At 44.8% G+C, this 16,917-nt stretch overlaps 1 protein-coding gene across 1 annotated transcript in view; it reads right to left on the bottom strand.

The window, feature by feature from the left end:
* CLVS1 (clavesin 1) overlaps positions 1 to 15,958 on the bottom strand; it is a 141,734-nt gene extending 125,776 nt beyond the window's left edge. The window contains exon 1 of the mRNA XM_060116097.1: positions 15,504 to 15,958. Within this exon, the coding sequence (XP_059972080.1) occupies positions 15,504 to 15,958 (455 nt within the window). The remainder of the gene's footprint in view (positions 1 to 15,503) is intronic.
* Between the last annotated feature and the right edge of the window lie 959 nt (positions 15,959 to 16,917).

Raw genomic sequence — 16,917 nt, 5'->3', positions numbered from 1 at the left:
TACACCAAAACCAATATAGTATTATAAATTAAGTATACTTCAATTAAAAAATTTACTGAACTGAAAAAAGATCAATAAAAAATAGTTGACACTTATTGAGTGCTAAGTATGGGTCAGTCATTTTTCTGAGCCTTTATTCATATTAACTATTTTCATTCTCATTACAACTCTTTAAGGTTGATACTGTTACTGTCCTCATTTTATGGGTGATTAAATTGAGACCCAGAGTGTTGAAGTGATTTGTCCAGGCTCAGGCAGCTCGTATGTGGTAGAGCTCTGACTCACACTCAGGCAGTCCAGCCACAGCTCTTGAGCTTTATATCATAGTGCTATCCTGCTATCCAGTATAAGGCTGATTGTGTGTGTGTGTGTGTCTGTGTGTGCAAAATATACTTCAATTCTCAGTGTAAAAAGTGGTTATAGCTCAGTGGGGGGATTGTGGATGATTTCCAATGTCGTAACACTTTCTCTATTGTCATGATTATCATCAGTGCTTACTCTTTTATTTTCCAGTTATATATATACATATACATATGCATATGTATATATATGTGTGTATAACTTTTTCAGATCCTGTTCCGTCATAGGTTATTGCAAGATATTGTTATAGTTGTTGCAAGATATTGTTGTTGCAAGATATAGTGTTATAGTTATTGCAAGATATTGAATATAGTTCCCTGTGCTCTGCGGTGGGTCCTTGGTGTTTGTCTATTTCACGTATAACAGTAATGCTTCCTCTTACAGTCACACAGCCCTTCGTGTTTAGGATAGAGCAACAGGCCCATTTGGCAGCCCTTCTGTAATACTATCCAAGTAGGGTGTTTGCTCCCCAGGGCATCGCAGAACTGTATGCACAGGGAAACCAGTAAATCGAAGGTGGGGTTCTTAAACAACTTTTGGCTGTGAGCCTCTTGAGATTCTGGTGGAAGCTGGGTACCTTCTATACCAAATGCACATGTGTCTAAAATTTCAGGAGATTCACAGATTCCCAGTAGCCAAATGTAGACCAAAAGTCTCTGCCCTCAGGTTCAGAATGAGCCAGGTAAATGTGTCTCACTTACCCAGCAGCTGCAATTACTTAGACCACTGTGGAAAACAAGGAAGAAGGCATCTCCCACATTTCTCCCCAGCTAAGGTGTCTATGAGCTCATGATGCCTCCCAGTGTCCGTGTTCCTGTCCCCATCCCTGGGTGAACAGACCAAAGCAGTATAAATTTAAATCTATAAATATAAAACTTATATTTTGGTCATGGTGGTGGGGTCAGGGTCATATGACACATGAGAAGGGGGTGGCAGCTCAAGTGAGGGGACCGAAGGGAGTGGGCCCAGGGACAATGCTCTTTGGATCCCACTCCCTTAGAGTAGGTGTTCGGGAAAGAGACAGGATGCAGTAAAAGATAAACAGAGAGCTAAGCTACTTTGTGTTGCCCAATATATGCTTGATGAGAGGCAAAAGCTTGCATTTAATAGCTAGAAAAATCTAAACAAAAATATAAAGGATAGTCACCACTTTGGTAAAAACAGGTTTAGTCCAAGTGTAAGTGAAAACATAGGTCCTTTTCTGCTAGGCTGGGCAAATATTATAGGGAAGAAAGGCACACAAGTCAGAGGCGGGTGTAGTATGTGAATCCAAGATTGGAAAAACCTTGGAAGAAAAACTGCCCAGGTTTTCCATTTTGCACAGTTCCAGATAGAATCTGCATCAGAAGGTGCTTCATGCCCTGCCTGCTGGTGCATTAGGCAGAACTATATTTCTGAGCATACAGATGAGATGCCATTAAAATTCACGCACTGCTACAGCCCATTTACATTATTTCTTGGGATTCCCCATAGATCTTCACCCAAAGCATACAATTCAACAAGCTCAGTTTTCTGGCTTCCTAATCCACAGAAAATTAGGAGAAAGGCTTTTGAAGCAAGCCCACTAACAATAGCCAATTAATAGCTAAAAGGAGAAAGAGGTACTAAAGACAAAACAAAAACAAACAAAAGAATTAGGAAGTGCACATAGCGTGGCAGTATGGGCCATGTAGCATGGGGACAAAGCCCATATGTTCTAAGAATCCTCATCACGATAGTTATTTCACAGCCCAGGGCACGATAACTTATATTTACTGTTGTCAACATTTGTCATTTTAAAAAAGTATTACACTATAGTTGACAAGGGTAGGGAGTACATAATGCATTCTGAGGTTGTTTTTTTAAAAAAACACAACTGCATAAAATAAAATTTTTAAATTGGCTTCTAAAAAGCAACCCTCAACTATCTGAAGATTTAACTTCTCTGGATGGGATACCCTCTTCCCTTGCAAAGCTATAAGGTAAATGAGGCATTGCAGTAGTATTCTGGGGGTTTTCACAGATCAAATATCAAACTGAAATACTCTAGCTGTGGTGGTGTGATCTACTAATCAATATGCATGCTATAAATTATATGATGGATTAACTTATCAGAAACTCATGAGGAAATGCGTGATCGACATCATCCACACAAACCTGTCAGGGCGAGGAGGATCTGGAGTAGAAATAAGATGCCATTCGCAAAGAATGAGGTGGGGAGTCGGGTTTCCACTCCCTGAGCTCTGCAGGGAAGGAAGCACCCTGAACAATGGACGTTTCTATAACACGGAACCTTCTCTCAACTCGGTCTTATGCACAATGACACGCACGGAATACAGAACGTTAAGAATTGAAAGAAAACAATGCAAGTCGTCTACTTCCACATCCTTATTAGGAGGATATTGGCACCTGAGCTCATCACACAGTGGATGGAGCCGCCACAGACCCCGCAGTAGTGACTCCCGTCCCATGTCCTGGTTGCTCCTGCTGCTTCTAGGACATTCTCTGTCCCCACGATGTCATGCTGAGAATCACTGGGCAGGCGGTAGACAGCATCCTCATCTCTTCCTCCTTCATTCTCAAGTTCAACCGCACACAACTCTGGTCCCCTTAACAAGAATATTGTCATTGGGGAGAGTCTACAAAGAGCTTCTCCCCTCTGGACTTCCCACTGTTCCAAGCTTCTCCCCAGCAGTCAAGAGGACGCTGTTGAACACGACTCTGTACCTGTGGGTACCAAGGAGAAAAAGACACAGCATCCTGCCTCCAGAAGCTTCCTGAAGCACGGAGAAGTGTGCAGTAAAGAAGATGAGTGTGACAGGCATTCAGGGAAGAACAAAGGAAGAGATCAGTGCCGCCCCAGCCACGGACAAAGCTTCTTAGTGTGGAGAAGAGCTTTCAAAGAGGAGTAGGGCCCGATCTGGCCTCAAGCATAAAGCCCAGATTCCTTGTGGCAAGCGAGGCCTTTCGTTCCTGGCCTCTGCTTACCTCCTGAGCCTCATCTCTCTCCATGGGAGCCCTTATAGTCTATGCTCAGTGGGACCAACTGAGGCTCCTCCAACAAGGCGAGCTCTCTCTTCCCTGGATCCCTGCGCTCTGTGGTCTTTTTGTCTCCAACGGCCCCCCTCCCATTCCTCCCCTCCGCCTGCTCAGTCGTCCTTCTCCTTCAAGTCACATAACGCCTTCAGGACAATTTCTCCGAGGCCCCAGCTTCCCAGTGGGTTAGATGCCTCTTGTCTGTGCTCCGGTAGGGCCCGTGCTCACCTCATGATGGAAACGAAAACTAAATAGTAGGAACTAGGTAAGCAAAGGTGGGAAAGAGCTCCAATGAGTGAGGAGGGGGGAGGGGGAGAGGAGGCTTACTCGGGTGGAAGATGTCTTTTGGATAAGGAAAGTAATGCCAAATTCTTCAGGTTTTCTATGGCAAAAGGTGTGGCAAAGAGACTGAATCCATTTTGTTAGGGAGCCCTTAAGGATTCCTGAGCAGGGAATTTGTAATAAATTGTGAGCAATCAGAGATTAGGTGACACAATCCCCAGAAGCAGACCCCAAACATAACCAGGTATCATGAAGAAGGAGAAAGAGAAATAGTCAGAATCAAACCACCAACCAGTCTTGTGATTTTTTTTTTTTTTTTTTTTTTTTTTTTTTTTTTGCGGTACGTGGGCCTCTCGCTGTTGTGGCCTCTCCCGTTGCAGAGCACAGGCTCCGGACGTGCAGGCTCAGCGGCCATGGCTCACGGGCCCAGCCACTCCATGGTATGTGGGATCTTCCCGGACCGGGGCACGAACCCGTGTCCCCTGCATCAGCAGGCAGACCCTCAACCACTGTGCCACCAGGGAAGCCCCCAGTCTTGTGATTTTGTCCAGATTAAACAGCTTCTATTTAAAATGAAGATAATAATTCTCCTTCGTAAATTGTTGGGAGGATTAAATTAACAACGTGGCACAGGAGATGCCCATTGCCTGGGCAGCATTACTAATATTAGCACGCTCTTAGCCACGAAGACACTGGGTGTTACTTGCAGGAGTGCCATATTTGAAATTAGATTTGGAGACACTCAGCAGGGAGTATTACAGATGGGGAAGAAATAGAGGCAAAGAGAAGAGAAAAATGATGAGAAACAAAAAGAGAATTTGCAAAGAAAAAACAACACATCACTTTAAAACCCTCACAACAAAATTTACCTTCTCTTTATTTTCCTGTCTGATGCTATGTTTCTCAGTATAGTAGCAATAACTTCTACTGCTTTATAGGACTCACAGTAAATGGCTTCTGAGCTTGATTTACAACCTCAGCGAAGTGTAGGCATTTAATCATCCCCAGCAGCTATTTAAGGTTCCGTATATCGCCGTTCAGGAGCCATTATCTAGGAACCATATAAGGGCAGGAGAGCTGGGCGCTGGTCCTAGGACTGAGGTTCAGGGCTCAGGCACTGGGGGGTTCCCTTGGAAGCTCTACAGTGTGCTTCTTGTAAAGGGATCAAAAGATGCTTCCCGGCTGATTGAGAACTGGGGAAAGCAGCAAACAGCCCAGAAGAGCTTCAGATCATGCAAGAAAAGGCCCCATAGCTCGCAATGCACTCGTTCAGGAAGTCAGCTACGCCCTTGAGAAAATCTGACAGTGAACGCAGCACACAGACAAGCACCGTGATTAAAAACGCCCTTTCTCTGTGCCCTCTTTTACTGCCGCTGGCCTTTTAAAGAGCAGACCCAGGCTGTGCCCTCCCACTGGAGCAGCATTTCAAGTTGAGTAAGTGAGCAAAGCTCTGGGTTGGCTGCGTTATCCAGGCCACGCTCCAGGAAGGAGGAATTTATTCTTAGACCCTTGAATTTCCAGGCATCAGAGGAGACTTCCTTATCTACAAAGTAATGAGTGTCATGTCTTTTTTTTTTTTTTTGCAGTACACGGGCCTCTCACTGTTGTGGCCTCTCCCATTGCGGAGCACAGGCTCCGGACGAGCAGGCTCAGTGGCCATGGCTCACGGGCCCAGCCACTCCGCGGCATGTGGGATCCTCCCGGACCGGGGCACGAACCCGTGTCCCCTGCATCGGCAGGCGGACTCCCAACCACTGCGCCACCAGGGAAGCCCTGTCGTGTCTTTTAAACTCCTGGGTTTATAAGTGAGAATTTGCGAGGAGCAGGTGGCCTGGAAAGACACGCTGTCAATGAAAGCTTGCTCTCCTGGTTCCCCTCCTGCTGCAAAGCTGCCCGGCCTTCGTAACAGTGTTACAGGAGCTGCGTGACATCTGACAGCTCCCTGAGGGGCAGCCACCCAGTTAGGCAGGAACGGGCACTGCTGTGTTATCTCAGAGCAGAGACCCCACTGCTCTGCCTTCCATTCAATCCACACGGGAGACGCTTCTAACGGGCATGCTTCCAAGGCCGGGAGCTCAGTCGAAGGGGATGTTGACAGTGGGCAGAAAGCAGCTGAGCCCTGGACTAAGCGGAATTAGAGCGTGAGTGCTGAAGAATGTCCGACAAGGAGTTCTTATGGAGGAAGAAGGACATTTAAAAGAAATACTTGAGGAACTATTTGACTAACCCACGTGGCGAGCCGTACACTCATCCAGCAGGTTGAGGAAGCAGAGTAGACTCTTCTAGCTTCACTTCCGCATCAATCGCCAGCTTTTTAGAAGCGCGTAACAGAGATGTAGTCCATTTTATAAGGTCTTTAAACCGAATGAGAAATTGTATCTTGGGTGTTTTACATGAGATCGACATGGGAAACCCACCTGAATGATGGAAGAAAGGACACGGCTGTTGTGTCAGACCCCTTCCTACCTAGCACCTCATTTAACCCTCACAGCTCTACCAGGGACACACGATTATTACCAGACAGTGAGGAAACCGGAGGTTAGAGCAGTTATGTATCTCGCCAAGGTCACAGAGCTGGTAAGCTGTGGAGCTGGGGTTCTGTTTGCCAGCTGCAAGCTGACTCATCTTAGTGGAAGGAACAGGTAGGGAAAGATGACATTTTCGATGACTATCTTAGATCACACTCATACTAGGACCACTTTCTGTGACATATTCCAAGCAATATCCAGATTCCTTTGTTGGGCTGGGGTTTTTTAAAAAATCAAAGTTGTTTTTATTGTTACTCTTATTATGGCCAAATAATTAGGGTTGAGATTGGACAGGGTCCTCAACATTTGATTTGCCAGGTTTCTGTGAGATTGGAGTACGTGGCAACAGGATTTCCCTGTTAAGCTATGAGAGCCTTTTCATGTCTTTGGGACCTTGAGTGACCAAGAGAGGCTTGCTCACTCATACCTTGCTGAGAGCCCTCCTGAGTGTCTGATCGAATGGCCCCCAAGTTTGGCAAATGGGTTCTAGTGGTGAGCTATACAGAACGGTATTTGAACTATGGAGTTAGGTCTGAGATCCAGCTTGTTTTAGCCATTTACCAGCTGTGTGATCTTGGATGGGTCACATAACCTCTCTGAGTCTCAATCTCATCACCTGCAAAATAAGGATATGAACAGTGACTACCTAAGAGCATTACTGCCTGCCGCAGGGTAAGCCCTCAACACTGTCTGATTTTGTGGCTGTAATACTCTCCTTCTCTTCAGTTCAACTTTGCCTATTGCCAAGGTCACAACAACTGGAAAACGAATCACTCCCAAAACGATGCTGGGAATGTTTCTGTAGGAAGAACAGAGAGCTAGACCTTTTCCTGAACCTGCCTCAATAGGGCCTGGGACTGGGGAGGAGGGTTGCCTCATGGCCCTGGTGAGAAGTACAAAGTACCCCTGACTTGCCTCTCCCTTGGCTACCGAACATTCAGCACTGACATTTTGGAAATCTGGCCCCTTCGTTCACAAGTTCTTATACTTAGGACAGTAAAGCTTAACGAGGTGTAGACCCCCCACTGCTTGTAAAAAGCTCTTTTATTTTCTTAGATTCCATATATATGTGTTAGCATATGGTACTTGTCTTTCTCTTTCTGACTTACTTCACTCTGTATGACAGACTCTAGGTCTATCCACCTCACTACAAATAACTCAATTTCGTCACATAGCACAGGGAGATCAGCTCGGTGCTTTGTCACCACCTAGACGGGTGGGATAGGGAGGGTGGGAGGGAGGGAGACGCAAGAGGGAAGAGATATGGGAACAGATGTATATGTATAACTGATTCACTTTGTTATAAAGCAGAAACTAACACACCATTGTAAAGCAATTAGACTCCAAAAGATGTTGCAAAAAAAAAAAAAAAGCTCTTTTATGCTGTTGCAAAAGCTAAAGGTGAACCTCCATCAAGTGGCTTATTTATAGTCTGAAGACTTACATCCCACCCACTAGCTCGCGGTTTTACTCGGAAGAGAAGACCCACTTCATGCGCATCTCCCAGCACCGTGCTGTCGGGACGCAGGCCACGCCAGCCCTTTGGAGGCTGTCACAGCTCAGCCATAACCGGTGATGTCTGAAGGAGCTGGATCGCCAGCATATCCATTAGCTCCATTACGTCTGGCATGAGGGGAGGAGCAGCAGCTGAACGCCTGTCCAGAAAAAAGTGTGAGTGGAAAAGCGCCCACTCCCTGAGAGCAGATAGATCCTCGGTTGATTTTGTCGTTGCAAAGTAAACATGGCAGTGTCCTTGCTTTCAGAATCGTGACGGCAGGAAGGTCAAGTAGCCTAGTATCATTCATCTTCCTGTCGTCTCACACCTGGAGGGACTGGGGGCGGGGGCGCTTGTGTGAGATGCCATTCTGGGATGCGGAGCTCCTTTGGACCTTCAGGAGCTCGCCCAGAGCTGGCCAACTGTAACTGTTCAGCGCGTCTCTGGAGTGCGTGGAGGAACGTGTGACGCTTGGATTCATCCGGCTAAACAATAGCAAGTCTTACAGTAGATAATTACACTATAAAGTGGTAACAGTACTTGTCTCCATACACTGAACACTAACGGTGTGTCAAAGACTCCGTCAAGGGCTTCCCTGGTGGCGCAGTGGTTGAGGGTCCACCTGCCGACGCGGGGGACGCAGGTTCGTGCCCCGGTCCGGGAAGATCCCATAGGCCGCGGAGCGGCTGGGCCCGTGAGCCATGGCCGCTGAGCCTGCGCGTCCAGAGCCTGTGCTCCGCAACACGAGAGGCCACAGCAGTGAGAGGCCCGCGTACCGCAAAAAAAAAAAAAAAAAAAAACAACTCCGCCAAGTGCTTTGCCTGTATTATCTCGGATCCTCACAGCAACCTTAGCTAGGGTTACTGCCAGGTCCCATTTGAGAAAGCCAAAAACTTAAAGAGCTACATCACCCAAAGTCACATAACTCACAAGTGGTAAAGCTGGGATTGAACCATACTCTTAATCACTGGTCCCTAACCTATGGGCCCAATTCTCATAAGTACCATCTCATGAGGAGTCAAAAAAATGCACACATGCCCAAGTATTTTCTGCAGCCTGAATACATTTCAGGCCCAGCTCCTATGTATACTGCTATTTTTCAAGTGTTACTAATGCTACTGCATTTAATAAAATACTGATCACATAGTTAAAAAAAGACTAGCAAGTCTTGTCTATTGTTCAGCACCCCACACACTTTCTTATTTGCTCAAATTGAAGTGATGGGTCCCTCTCCACTCCCTTTCTTCCCACTCTTATTAGGGACTAGATGGGCCCTCCCCATTGAGCCTCCAGATTCATCTCAACTTCCGGCGCACCCAACTTGCAATGCTCATCCTTCACTGTCTGAGCCCCATGGGAACTCACGAGGAATGGCTTTGTTGTTTACACCGAGCTATCCTGGGCTTATTGGCTAGGAGAGTGGGGCTGAAAGGAGGCTGTGAAAAATCTTGCATTTGGACCCCAGGGCTGCTTTGCCACTTAGCAACACACCAGTGATTCAGATTTTGATTGTAAGAAGCTCTGGAAGCTTTGAGTTCAGGGTAGGAATGAGACCATAGCTAGGGTTTTGTGGGAAAGCATAGTCTTTCTATTCAGACAGACAAGAGAAGCATTTCATCTCTTTTATAGATTACCTACACACATAACATAGATCCTTGCAGGACTATGGTAGGAATTAGAAATTATGTGTATCAAACACTTGGCACAAAAGCAATTAACAAAGGGTGTTATTGACATTGGTGTTAGGACGTTTTTAGACACGCCCCATCAGGGGTTCTCACAGTGCGTTCTAGCTCCCCTAAGGGCTTTGGAAATATGAAGGTGGTCGTTCAGGTGATGACGGTACCTGGGACAGGGGATGCTAGACATTCCCAATGCTGGACACAGCCCTGCACATTAAGAGCTAAGCAGCTTCAAATGCCAGTTGTGCTTCTTTTGAGAATCTCTGCTCTTAAATCTTAGATCCTCTCCACTGTGGTCATTGTCTTCATCTACACCCTTGTCTACCACCAGGAAATCCACTTCCAGCCTTTCAGAAGCTCCGTGGATATTTTGAAATATCTAATCACTCAGGAGCTGAGCAGTCAGCTCCAAGTGTCTTTGCAATGAGCTTGGAATTGGAAGCCTTGAGTCTAAGTTTTTCCATTGATGAGTCATAAGGCTCCTTGTTTAGAAAGTGTCCTTTCCTCCCCAAACCTCTTCCTTGTTATTTGTAACTTAGTGATACTGAAACTCCTCAAATGGTTATGAGCATCAAATCAGAAAATGTACATGGAAATGCTTGGGAACCATAAGGTCCTAACAGCTGTATAGAGTATGGATGTACAGAATTATGCACTGTAATATAACTGACTAGGAACCAACTTAAGGCTCTTCCCTTGAGAAATCTGATTGGCCTGAGCAATGCTGTGCTGAGCCATATTGGCACGCAAAACACAAGGAAAAATCAATAATTCTTATCCTGCCTTCTTGAAAAGTTTGATATTCTGTTCATCAGGAATTTTTGTTTGTGTTAATTTTGATTCTAAAAACTGTTTTATGACAATATCATTTACTTTGATTAATGAGTGTTTTGGTGCCCCCTTCAATTTTGCATCCCAAGCAAATACACCAACCCCTCACCCTTGTCCCAGCCCTGGGGCTGAAGTCGTGGCTCAGGCTCCCTGATCTTCAATCCAGATGGTTGTGCTTCAGTGCAAATCTTTCGTCCCTGGTCCTGTACCTTGGGGAAAGGGAGCCTACAGGATTCATTGCCTTCTTATAATAACTCTGTATACTCGAAGGTAGTAATCAAGCTGTTCATCAGCTGCCTTTTCTCTCTACTAAATTACCCTAATGTGGCTCTTCCTTAGAATACCTCAGCCTCCTCAAAGAACCAACTTTTCAACTAATTTTCCATCTGGCTGCTGATTTTTGAGCTTTCAGTTGTGGGAAACAAACAATACACTGACAGAAGAATGTCCAGTGTAATTTTATATATTTTGACTTACAATGAATTTCCAGTTGTTTTGTTCCCCATTAAAGTACTTGGGGACCAGCTGGTCTGCACATGGCACCAACAGATACTATCGTAGTCTATTGTGGGGCTTTTATTACCTGGACTGCCCCCCCCAATGCTTTTCTGATATCCTGAGACTATAGTAAACATAATAGGTAGGGACACTAAGACCAGGTGACTTCTTAGAGCCTGCCAGCCACAACTGAGCTACCATGGAGGACTTTGGGGCATGGTGGCTTGGGGTCTTAGCTGTATTGTCTATACTTTTCAGGAGGAAGAAAGTTAGTAATGGCATCAAATTCTGCTGCCCTTAGAAACAACATCTTGTGACCTGATATCCTAGGTATTTGCCTGCTTTGAGTTTTTTTCTTAAGAAACAACTGCCATTTATTGACTAGTGCTCATCTGTGATCATGGTCATCGCCACTTTACAGGTGAGAAACAGGATAATAAGAATTTAAGCAACTTGCTCAGGATCCTGTAGCTGGTTAGGAGGTGGCTGGAATCTGAAGCTGGCCATTTGGCTTCAGAGTTTGTGCATTTAATCACTATGCTATTCTGCCCCTTGGACACCATCAACTAGAGTAATTGGGGTTAATCCTTGCAACAGCACCACATGCCAGATACTAGACCCATTTCCATTTGATAATATTGAGGCTCCAGAAAGTAAAATAACCTGACCAATTTTAGCTCTTTTGTTAACTGAGCAAAATCCAGAAGAAAATAGATGAGTTCTTTGCTCACATTTTCCCCTTCGTGGGAAGGGCACTCCTGGGCAAATCAGGCTGTGTGGCCCCGTGCAAGTGTGCAACTCAGAAAGAAACAAGAGATAGATGTCTTTTTTAATCAGATCTTAGGGGACAAGTTGGGAATTCTTGCCAATTTTGTTATGAATTTAGGTGAAAAAGATCAAAACGCTCATTGAACAAGAGGGTTTCCTTAGGTCTCCGTTACACACCAGGCTGCTGAGCTGAAATGTACACTCTGCTGACCCTGGAGGTGCCAGCTTCATTGTATGACTGAGTAGCTCGGTGCTGATGTAATCTAACTCGTTTCGGTTCAGCCCGGCAGCCTCAGGAAAGACAGAAGTCGGCTGAGGAGGCCCGTTTGTGCTCGGAGACTCCTGTGCTCTGTGGGCCCACCTAACCCTGCACGTGCCCCTGAAGGGCAGCACTTCTCATCACTCACCGTTCTGGGCTCTTGCTCAGGCTGTCTGGGTCTAGATGAATGAGATTTACATCGTTTTAATAAATATTAATAACCGTTTTAATCTCAGTAAACCTTTTATATGAGGCGTTCAAATCACTTCCCAGTCATCTCGGGCTCCCCACGGGAGTCAAGTCATCATTTTGCAAAGCCGTGCTAACTCTTCAGCCCTTCAGGGTTCCATTAGGCTAGGTCTGTGTGACAGGGAACACGGCTGGGGAGAAAGCTAACAGGTGCTGAGGCTGGGCAAGGGGCAGATCACACTCGTCGGCCCACTTCTGTTCTCAGATATTGTACGCCTGTCTCTATTTTTAACTTCTGTACCATCTGTGCTCTATTATATTTGTAGTGGGAGGTTTAATAGTGTTTGTGATAATACTAGAAGCTAACATGAATTGTTTACCATGGGCCAAGCAATGCGCTGTGTACCTTAAATGCCTTGTTTCATTCAGTCTCCCAACTACATTATTAAAAAACCATCAAGAGGTTGCTTGTCCCAGGTCATATAACCAGTAAATCACATGACAGTATCCAGGTTCAAACTGAGGTTTGTTTGCTTCTGATCATCTTTGGCTATCAGTAAGATAGCCTTATCGTTCACCTTCTTGTTAAAGCCAAAGTGGTTTGGAACAAATAGTATTCTACAATTTGAAACAAACTGCCTCAAGTAGACCCAGCTTTGGGAGGGGTAGGAGGGGTGGAAGAAAGAGATTGTGTGTGTGTGTTGTGTGTGTGTGTGTTGTGTGTGTGTGTGTTGTGTGTGTGTGTGTTGTGTATGTGTGTGTGTGAGAAGAAAGGGATTACTTCAAAGAACCTAGTGAATCAGGAGCCTATAAAGTGAATTTTAAAATCCCTCTCCATCCATAGGATCAGGCTGAATGAGCTTCACATTCATGAGCCATTAGAGCTAGAAGATCTCTCAGGGATGACCTAGTTCAAGCTTTTTATTTTACACCTGAGGAAACAGAGGAACAGAGACGTGAAGCAACTCTTTCAAGGTTATCTTAATCATAAAGATTTGAATTATTCCCTTAAAGACTTGTTTCTTCTTGCTTCTTAACACAGTTTGAGGTACATACAGACCAAAGACTAATAGAAAACAAGATATTTCATGATGATTTATCTCCTCATGTGTAAATCATCGCTTACTGGTGTCCTGTGCATCATCTGTCTTAGCAGATACAAGTTCTCCAACACTTTCAACTAAGCACAAATGAAGTCAGCATGATCATTCTCCAGAATCATCAAAGTTTTCTGTTTCGAAATCCAAAATGTTCATGTGCCCTTTTCGAGAGGACAGCTGTTCCCTGTAGTTTAAGACTCATGTCCTGTGTTGATGGTTTACATCTCAAAAGGAATTCTCCTGTGGTAGGTGGGAGTTAGCTGTCTATGTGTTTGCACCATAACTGGACAGTGGGTGGCCCAAGGGGTTGTTTGCTGGAGGGACCTTGTATTTTCATCGTGTTCATCATGTCCTTGTGCCTTAGCACAAGCCCTGGCACAAAGTCTACACTTGTCACATCTTTGTTGAGTGAATGGTATATGCGTGAACGTAAAGACCTGGGAATCTTTCTCATCAGTAGAGCATTGTAACAAGAAGCCCATCCTTAATGCTTATGGAATAACAAAACAGAGACATGGCAGGGCAGCCCAGGCCTAGGTGCAGACCTGAACAATCTCTAGACTGATAGTGTTAAAACATTCAAATACCTTTTCAGGAGTGGATTGCTCTATTCCGGTTTATCAGCCAGAAAACAGCCAGTGGTCCCTAAGGTGTCCCATCCTAATCATTTTTAGGAGGAGGAATAGTCATATGAGGCACTAAAGGGGCGCCCTAGAAATTCCTTTTAATTATATTTGGGGGAGGGGCTCTTTGGTATATTTTTAAAGTTAAACGTATGTTTCCCCAAATACCATAATTTCAATATGATACCCCTGTGAGAGCTCAAGCCACAGGTGAAGTTTTGGAGATTAATTCATGCATTCTTTTGCATTCAACATTTATTGCCTATTGGACCATGTACCCAAGAGATAAACATGAAAAAGGCACAGTCTCCTCCTCTTAAGGAACCTGCAGTCTTGGGAGCAGGGATAAGAAAAAACACACAAGCAAACACGCAATTACAGTAAAGCCAGGTTATGATAACTTGCTCTCAAGTCAACCCCACTCTGTATTTCCCTAGTTGTGTGACATTGAATGAGTTACTTAACTTCTCAAGACCTTGTGTCATCAAATGTAACATAGGAATCATAGGAACACCCATCATGCAAAGTTCTTGAGTGGATTAAATGAGATAATATATGTACATATAAATGCTTAGCAGAGTATGTCGTATGTTTTCAAAAATATTAACTAAAATAACAGTGGTTCTTGTACTCCAACTGTAACTACTTTAACGGAAATATGTGAGCAGAGGAAGGCACCTCAGTGAAACAGGTTGGGATGGAAGGTAGGTAAAGACTACCTTCCCGAAGAACCATAGAGATAGGTGTGAGTCAGTAGGCAGGTTATGTCCAAGATGGTTGGACTTGGCTTAGGAAATGGTTGATCCCTCCTTTAAGTAGCTGGTGGGGCAAGTCCAGAGGCTTGGAGGCATGTTGAAACCTCAGCTATTTAAGACAAGGCTTACACTTCCAACCAGCAGGACCAGAGAACATGGAAAAGGGCAGAGGGTGAAGAAGAGCAGGAGATGCAGAAGGTGGATCATAAAGAGCTTTACGTTACTTTGAAGACCTTGCAGGTCACTGAAGAATTTTAATGAGAGGAGGGACGTCACGGAATTTTGGAAGGGTTACTCTGATGATGGTAAAGACTAGAATGGCTCAGAGGAGACGAGACCAGAAGCAGGGACTCCAGTCAGGAGGCTGTCTCAGTGATGCAGGTGAGAAATAATGAGAAATTACGCCAGGGCAGTAGCCATGGGGGCAAAAAGAGTGAAGAGATCTGAGGTGGTTTTAAGAAGAAGGGGGTAGGACTTGGCAATTAATTGGATGTGAGCAGCAAGGGCAAGGAGCGGTCCAGGAAGACACCCAGATTTCTGGCTCGAGAGACTGGAGGGATGGAAGAGCGGGGAGAGTGGGAGAGATGCTGCACTCAGTTGGGACATGTTGAGTTTGTGGTTCTCTATAGGACTTTCCAGGAGAAATGGCTGGCAGGTATTTGGATGGGAAGGTCTGGCATGCAGAAAAGAGGACAGATATTAAAGTCATGGAGAGGATCCAAGAAATTAGTTCATGTGTTAAAAACACTTGACTTAAAGCCATCTACTGAATCCATTTTTGTTGTTGTTGTGAAAGATGAGAACCCTAATGACAGAATATATGGTTCTTCTAGAAGACCAGGTTTCAATTTTATTAAATGACCCATTTTGATGAATAGGATAACTTCTGAGGTCTCTTACAATTCTAAAACTGTGATTCTTTTGTTCCAAAACATTGCTGTGCATCTGTAGTCACCTAGTGATGACGGTAAAAGACCTGTGGCCTTAAAATTCTCTTTGTGGACATGTAGAATATATACTTTTAAATAAGAGCCCATTATCTGTAAAGGCATACAGCCCCAAACATGCAGTGACAATGCTTATGAAAAAGAAAAAACAAAGACACTATCTACATTTACCTACTCTGATCCCAATTGGCTGCAAACAGCAGAAGAATCTTCCTGCCATAGTGATCGCGGTTTTCCAGCACTCCAGGGAACCCATCGATGAGGGCCCTTTTAATGCCAGGATCATCAGCCTTGAAGTTTTTGAACATGTCCAGGTTTAGCTGGCGGTACTGGAAGTACTGGGCCAGGAGTCTAAAGGCATCTGCTTGGTGAAACTTCCTGGCTCGGAGAAATCTCAGGATGAAGGCATCATCTGTGCGTAAAAACCCAATGTCAGGCCTGGTGATGATCATGTCCCTGACTTGCTGAATATCCTGGTGTAAAACATCTGGGTTTTCATTCAGTTCTAGGCGAGCTTTCTCTATAGTCTCTGGGCTGAGTCCAGCCTGTAAATGGGTCATCTTGGCCAAATCTCCTTTCCAAGTGCTTAATTTCTGATATTTGGGAAGAAAAGAGACTGGTCCCATTCACGTGATGGTCTGCTGAAACTGTGGCCCATTCAACAGTTATTTTTACTACCAAGCTGCCACTGAAACAGACAAATAGAGGATCTTCTTTATGTTCCTGGAAAGCAGTAGGACATTCAGGTCCTATGTGGTGGCGGCCATCCCAAAGAGAAGCAAAACCAAGGCCATTGCTTACTGCAAAACAAATGCACACAAGAGAAACAAACAGAGGTGATACAAAGAAAGTCTGTAAGTTAATTGGAACTCAGAAAAGCAGTATATTAATGCTGCAGGTCTGATTAGAAGAATAAAGGGTATATTTTCTTTAAAAGAGGGTATTTGGCATAATTTTATGATTGACAACTTCAGTGTGTAATATGCAAGTATTTGCAATACATTTAGGAAGTTTTTAGTTACATTGACTAGTTAACATGATAGTGTATGGTCAGATTAGTAATAGATGGCTTTTTTTTTTTTTTTGCGGTACACGGGCCTCTCACTGTTGTGGCCTCTCCTGTTGCAGAGCACAGGCTCCAGACGCTCAGGCTCAGCGGCCATGGCTCACGGGCCCAGCCGCTCCGCGGCATGTGGGATCTTCCCAGATCGGGACACGAACCCGCGTCCCCTGCATCGGCAGGCGGACTCTTAACCACTGTGCCACCAGGGAAGCCCTATACATAGTCTTTTTCATATTCTTTTCCATTATGGTTCATCACAGGATATTGAATATAGTTCCCTATGCTCTACAGTAAGACCTTGTTGTTTTTCCATGCTATATATACTACTTTGCACCTGCTAATCCCACACTCCCAATCCAGCCCTCACCCACCCACCTCCCCCTTGGCAACCACCAGTTTATTCTCTATGTCCCTGATTCTATTTGTTTTACAGATAGGTTCATTTGTGTCATACTTTAGATTCCACATATAAGTGATGTCATATGGTATTTGTCTTTCTCTTTCTGACTTGCAATCCCAATC

The sequence above is a fragment of the Mesoplodon densirostris genome, chromosome 13 (genome assembly GCF_025265405.1).
Source record: "Mesoplodon densirostris isolate mMesDen1 chromosome 13, mMesDen1 primary haplotype, whole genome shotgun sequence".
Classification (NCBI taxonomy): Eukaryota; Metazoa; Chordata; class Mammalia; order Artiodactyla; family Ziphiidae; genus Mesoplodon; species Mesoplodon densirostris.
This window is presented reverse-complemented; position numbering and strand designations above follow the sequence as displayed.